We start from the raw sequence: 6,493 nt of genomic DNA, 5'->3' as shown, positions 1-6,493 counted from the left end.
TTGGATAATCTAATATCAAAACATTTCAAGATTACAAAAGAACAATATTGAAACTTTCAAAGAATCTTAATAAATACAAGACAATTCATTCATGTGTCTGATACCCGGGTAAATAAATCACGAAAGCCTGAAGCCTTGTCTTTCAGGTAAATTTAAAAGAATGCCATTGTAATTATTTCTTTATTAATACAAATAAAAGTTACCACATGAAAATATTGTTCCTAGCTATATCACTATTGGCCTCCCTCAACCCTGGCGCTTAAAGCTAAAGGTGTGCATAACTACGTATAGAAAAGAGCTTGTTCAAGACTGAACACAGGAAGGTGGTATCTGCATGCCAGTAGAGACTCCATTAACATTAGCGCACGTAGAGGTGGCCTGTCCTCCTTGTCCGCTGTACTTCAAATTGATGTCACTAAGCCCAACGTGCTCACAGGGAAATTCCTTGCTACACACGAGCTTTACAGCTACTTGTGATGCTGATGTTCCTTTCACGTTCTTAAAAGTTACGTTGCTGATCTTCACCTTTGATGAGGCTCCCTGTTTCAGGGCAAGGAAACGGAAAGGAAAATTAAAGTCCACACCATCAGTCATCTTGGGTGGTGATCTTTGTTAACCACTGCGGTGGTTACCCATGCGGATCAGATCCGGATATGGAGATGGATCCGGATAATAAGCAAATAAATACGAGGGCATGCATCATCTAGAAATTCATTATTTATTTATTCGAGTAAAGCACAAGAAAAGATTGGCCTGTGAAACAAGCTAAAAGTCACCCACCCACCTGTCCCGGGCATGAATTGTAAGGGCAATACTCTTGGTCGATGATGATGGGATTGTAGACGTTCTTCATGACTATATCTTGGAACGTGAAATTTTTGGCATAGAGTGCATTTGATCCTGCAGGCCAGGTCTTGATTCTCAAGCCATTTGTGGTGTCGCTGATGGTACAATTCCTTACTGTCAAACCACTCACGTCTTTCTCGTTTGGAGACCTCCCAAGGCTTCCGACGCTGCCAAAGTTTATATAATTCTCAAAATTTGTATAAAGGAACATGACGTGAAAGGATCATCAGAAGCAACTAATAAAGTTGAGCAAAAACTTGAGCAAGTTCATTAACTACAGCGTTCTAGTACTAGTGCTGGGAGTGCCCTTGTTCTTGAAGTTGGTTGCAAATAGCAACTACCTACCTTGTGTGTGATTTCGTCACTTTATCTGTATACTACTATCTTACAATTACCTGATGCCATGGCCTGGTCCACATAAAACATTGGAGATGGTCAGTTGGCTGCTACCAGCTCCAATGGATATGCAATCATCACCGGTGCCAATGGAAGATCTAGAGATACTGATCCCAGTGGAATCCGCAATATGGATGCCGTCAGTATTTGGGCTGTCACTTGGCGCTGATATCTTTAGATGATGGGCCTTGATGTTTTCCGAGGCAAAGATATGCATGTGAAAGGACTTGCTATCCACTGAAGATATACGCCGTATAGTTGAGTTGGTGAGAAAACTGAAGTTTAGAGACTGTTGGAACATTCACAAGAAGGCACAATAAATAAATTAATCTATATCTGTTCCCTCAAATCAGAAGTACTTGTAAGTGATTCCGAGATAATAATCCCATCTTACCGTTGGTAGGAACTTGCATTTGGCAGTTTTGGGGCACTTGTTGCTTGGCCAGGCTGATGCCCCTTGACCATCGAAAGTTCCGCCTCCGGTTAAGATCAGGCCATCAATGTACTGAAAGGATATCCAACTACCTGATGGGAATTGAGAGAGATCTGTAGGAGCTATCACCTTCCCCTTCACCTCCACTATAATAGGGTGTGCACCAGGGCAAGGGCCCTTGAACTCGATTGGGCCACTGAGAAATGTGCCTTGTGGTATCACCATGTGAGGCCGCCCATTTGATGCACAAGCAGCCCTCCATGCATCTAAAAATGCCTGAAATTCATAATAAGAGAAAATTAAATACTAGTAGTTAATTATGTCTTCTTAACCATATATTAGTAAAGCAGATTAATGTACTGCACATTTGAAAGGAATAAAATGTTCTTGTGCCAAGCCAGTCAGTCAGTGTGTCTTAATTAGCTTGTGAACTTTTAGGTGCATATGATATGAAGAGAACATGGCAGCTTTTCCGGTGACCAACATTGGTTTTCACATTCTTAGGTGTCTCTTACCATTTGGCTATCCGACCCGTGTAATGTTGGACTCTGTTGGATATAAACATTGATCAACCAACTCATGACGTGTCAGCCATGAAATAGTTCTTTAGGTACGTAGCCATAATTTTTATATGGTTCCCGTTGATGGGTTCTCACCAATGTTGTCAGATATCGGAATCGGACCTGTATCATTCGGCCAACGATTCAGGTGAATTGGCCGATTCGGATTATCAAGTGAATCTACTGAATCAGCCATGCAAAAAAATAATTAAAAAAAAATATTACGTGTCAATCAGAACGTGATACATGTTGAAACCATTAAAATAATTATTAACAAATTAATTTTAAGCTATTTTTTAACATTTATTAAAAAATAGCAGATTCAGGTAAGTATCATATCCATTTTCTGCCCATACGATACGTATTGGCCGATTCAAGCCGATACCCACAGATACTGACAACATTGGTTCTCACGATTCATGGAGAATCTTTATTATTTGCCTTAGATAGTCCTAGAAGATGCCTGACCCGGGATACACAACGACCGAATTTAATAACAATTTAATTAGCATCCTTTTGCTAGTAGCTCTATAACGATATATTCATGCTAATTAATAACATAGGCTCATATATTCAGCTTGGACATTGTTATTTCCTGAGCTCATCATGCTTGACAATCCAATCTTGAATAATGTAGAAAAAAAATTGTCATCCACTTTGGTTATTGTGAAATTTAATTCTATTATGTATCTTTGTCACTAGGTGGGACCTGATGTGTTCCGGAGGGAAGTATTTTCAGTTCTTGATAAGGTTAGGGATGGAAAGACAAACCTCCTGATTTGGAGGCCTAATATTGTATATTACTTTTTGATCAATGAAATGTTCAGCTGGGTAAACCCCCAGCATTATTCATCAAAAAAAAAAAAAAAACTAAATCCTAACATAAATTTACAAGAGTTTTTTTTTTCTTTTCCCCTTTAACATTCCATCAAGCCTAGGAGTTCAATTCCTCTCCTTGTCAATCTATGGGCTTTGTTGAAAATCACGATGAGGCATTTAAAGTAGCTATAGCACATACCTTGCTGTCATCCGTTTGGCCATCAGCCTTTGCTCCAAACTTCTTCACATTGAAGACTAGATTTCCTGAATTAGTACGGGCAGCAAAGCCATACGTGCAAAAAGCTAGCACCAAGCACCAGGAAGAATAGACTCTAAAGCTCATTTCCATCTCTTCTCTATCAACACAAACACAGGCCAGCAGCCACCTGATTCTTTCTTTGCTCAATTCACCTGTTCATGGAAATTGTATCATTGTATGGGTATAAATAAGGAGTTGGAGTTGCAACTTCCTCTCTACCAACAACCCACTTTCCAAAATTCTAGCCATCCGCCACTCCTCACGCTGTCTGAAAATCATCTAAACAAATTGCTGTTTCCATTCCTCTAATCTCTTTTTTTTTTTCTTTTTAATAGTTAGTTACCAATAAATCTCAACATGTTTAATTAGTTTATTTCCAAATTAACTTCCCAATATATTTAGCTAATGATAGTAAATCACTGACTTCATATAACTGAACCACTATTTTTAAGAAAAGCACTCACCTTCTACAACATCATTCTGTTTTCTCCTTCTTTTCTAGCCATCCTGAGTTGAGTGCACATGTTCGCTGACATCTCTCTCCTACCCTTTTTACTATTGGAAGCAAGGCAGCTATCTGGCAGGTGTCTTGAAAGAGCTGAGCTACTAATGTGTGAAGGAAGAGTTCAGCTTTTCAGGAGCCAAGTTGTGGGTACTGACTGGGATATGCAGAACCAAAGGAGGCCCCAAACAACAAGTTTGATCAAGCTCGTTAAGCTAGATTAGGCTTGGCAAATTGAGCTATGATTATATATATCAACTTTACTAACATTTAACTGATTGAAATAAACAATACATTAAACAATGGCAATTTTGAAAATGCATAAGCAAATTTTAAGGATTGAATATATTTTTTGAATAAAAATGCGGGTTTTCAAAATAGTGGTAGAGTATGTTTTTTCTTTCAAGGAAAAGCAGTTAAATGATTTTTAAAATGTAAAACTAACGATATTTTTTAGCTCAATTTAAAAAGTAAAAGTGACTTTTTTTACAATATTAATTAAGTTTATATTATGAAAAATGCTATTATTTTTTATTGTGTTAGAATCATCTCAATTAGCAGCTCTTTAAGATCCTTAAAAAATCATAGTTGCCGACAATTTTTGCTTTATCATTACATATTTCCTAAAGACCATGCTTTGAATTGAATTGTTTAAATGAAAAAAAATGAATATTTTATAATCAAATATTTTCTACTGAATAAACTACGATAAACACATTTGTTAGATCTTGCAAAGGAAAAAACACCTGCAACTATGATGTTTAATGGGTCTTAGTAACCTAACATTTTAGTGGTCATACGATCCCTAATCTCTTATACATAATGTTATATTATACAACAAATATTATGATACATGAACTTACCCAACCCTCTCTTTAACCGTCCTTAGCTTGCCCTCTCTATTTCTTTCAATATCTTTCCATCTCTTCAACCATTTCTGCTACCAATAGAGTTTATATCCTCTCACTTTTTGAACCCCATACCATGCATGAGATGATCCAGATCTGCCTCTCATGCTAACTATGATCAAGAAAAGACCATTCTTTCTGTTGAGAACCGAATAGGTCAAATCTCTAGCTATATGTTATAAATTTACCACAAAAAAGGTTGTACTTCATTCTCCTATGCGTTTTGGCCAACGAGGCTACTATTAAAGTCGATGAAGATTGGATAAACCATCTTCTTATATTGATCAGTTGGAACGAATAGCTTTAGGCTATTGCTGAGATCATTCTAATTTCAAAAGGCCTCGTAAGTAAATTCTGAAACACAAAGACCCTGTTCGGATGACACCAATATCGGGCTAAACACCTGGTTTCTAAAGTGAAACCAGGTTTTGGATGTGTTTGGGTGACACTCGAAACCTGTTTTCACAAAACTAGGTTTTGGGTTGAACCTGTGTAAAACCTAGTTTCGAAAAATTCTGGATTCGGTAGATTTTTCCTACACTAACTGGTTTATGCACCCCCCCACTCCCCTCTTCTCGCACACCCTCACATCCCTCACCCCTTCCACCATTATGCCATCGCTCTTCCACTTTCTTGGTGATATACACCATTGTCTTGAGACATCCATCACTAATGTTGCCTCCATCATCGCCTTGTCACCGACATTGTGTGAAATTCCACTAGAGGGGGGGTGAATAGTGAAATTCGTTGCAAGTTGATATAATAAAAAATAAAGCAATAAGGCACAACACAATAAACACAGGATTTATACTGGTTCGGTCAAAACCCTGACCTACAGCCAGTCCCCAAGCAAATCACTTGAGCTTTCCACTATAACATCCGAGTCACCGGATAAATAGTACAACACCCTATTCCTTAGAGGTCTTATTCTCTCAACAGAGAAGGGGCACACCCTCTTCCACAAAGGTCTTCTTCTCTCAACAGAGAAGGACAACACCCTCTTACACAGAGGTCTTCTTCTCTCAACAGAGAAGGGCAACACCCTCTTTCTCAGAGGTCTACTTCTTTCAATAAAGAAGGAATACAGTGAATAACAGAAAGTTACAATACTTCCTATAGAACCTTCAGGATGATATGAATGCACGAATGAAGGATTCTCAGAATGTTTTGTTTGTCACTCAGAAGATACTCTTTGTCAAAGAGTTATTTTTGACTTTTTCTCTTTCTTTTCTCTTTCTTTTTCTAGGCTCTCTTTCAAATATCGAATAGGTATTTTTCTCGTTGTAAGCTCACTTGTCTATTCCATTCCCTTATGTTTGGAATAGTTCATTTGAGTGTGTTTTTATAGCTTAAAAAAATAGTCGTTGGCTTTTTGAAATCGTAGCCTTTTTAAGATGTGAAATGTCATGTCATTTCAAAAAACATCTTTAGAGAAATTCGAGAAAGTCTTCTTTCCATAAAAGTAAAATATAGGGTACACTAGTCGTTGTAATATTTTAGGTAATATATATTTTATGTAAAAAGTCTATTTCTTACAATAGTACATTGAACGTTGGATTGTAGGCTGTCATGTAGTTTTGTCTTTATCCTAATTAATGATTTGTGGTACATAAGTACTTCTTTACTTTAAATGAGTGTAAGTACAATAAATGCTTTGAGATATTTATTTGTACATAGTCATGTCAAGAGTTTTCTTTATGTTGTGTTTTTCAAAGTCTACAGAGAGAATGAAGACTATAAGTAAGTCGACATTCTTGAGAAGGATATTTA

General features: G+C 37.3%; 1 protein-coding gene across 1 annotated transcript; it reads right to left on the bottom strand.

Moving 5' to 3' along the window:
• Positions 1–303: 303 nt before the first annotated feature.
• Positions 304–3,403, bottom strand: LOC149812987 (exopolygalacturonase-like). Its single transcript, XM_089991037.1, has 5 exons — positions 3,254–3,403; positions 1,637–1,951; positions 1,242–1,531; positions 781–1,013; positions 304–536 (listed from the first exon to the last, which is right to left on the bottom strand). Exons 1-5 carry the CDS (start codon positions 3,401–3,403, stop codon positions 304–306), a joined length of 1,221 nt encoding a protein of 406 aa, XP_089847163.1.
• Positions 3,404–6,493: the final 3,090 nt, after the last annotated feature.

This window comes from Nuphar pumila, chromosome 16, assembly GCF_984573655.1.
Source record: "Nuphar pumila chromosome 16, dmNupPumi1.hap1.1, whole genome shotgun sequence".
Taxonomy (NCBI): domain Eukaryota; kingdom Viridiplantae; phylum Streptophyta; class Magnoliopsida; order Nymphaeales; family Nymphaeaceae; genus Nuphar; species Nuphar pumila.
Note: the sequence above shows the minus strand (reverse complement) of the source record. Positions and strands in the feature narration are given on the sequence as shown.

Bases quoted from the DNA above. Each gene is read 5' to 3' on its own strand.
- LOC149812987 (XM_089991037.1), bottom strand. From the start codon at position 3,403: ATGGAAATGAGCTTTAGAGTCTATTCTTCCTGGTGCTTGGTGCTAGCT. The intron at 1,532-1,636 runs GTAAGATGGGAT...ATGTTCCAACAG, and splicing joins AATGCAAGTTCCTACCAACG to TCTCTAAACTTCAGTTTTCT. The intron at 537-780 runs GTGGGTGACTTT...TGAAACAGGGAG, and splicing joins TTCATGCCCGGGACAGGTGG to CCTCATCAAAGGTGAAGATC.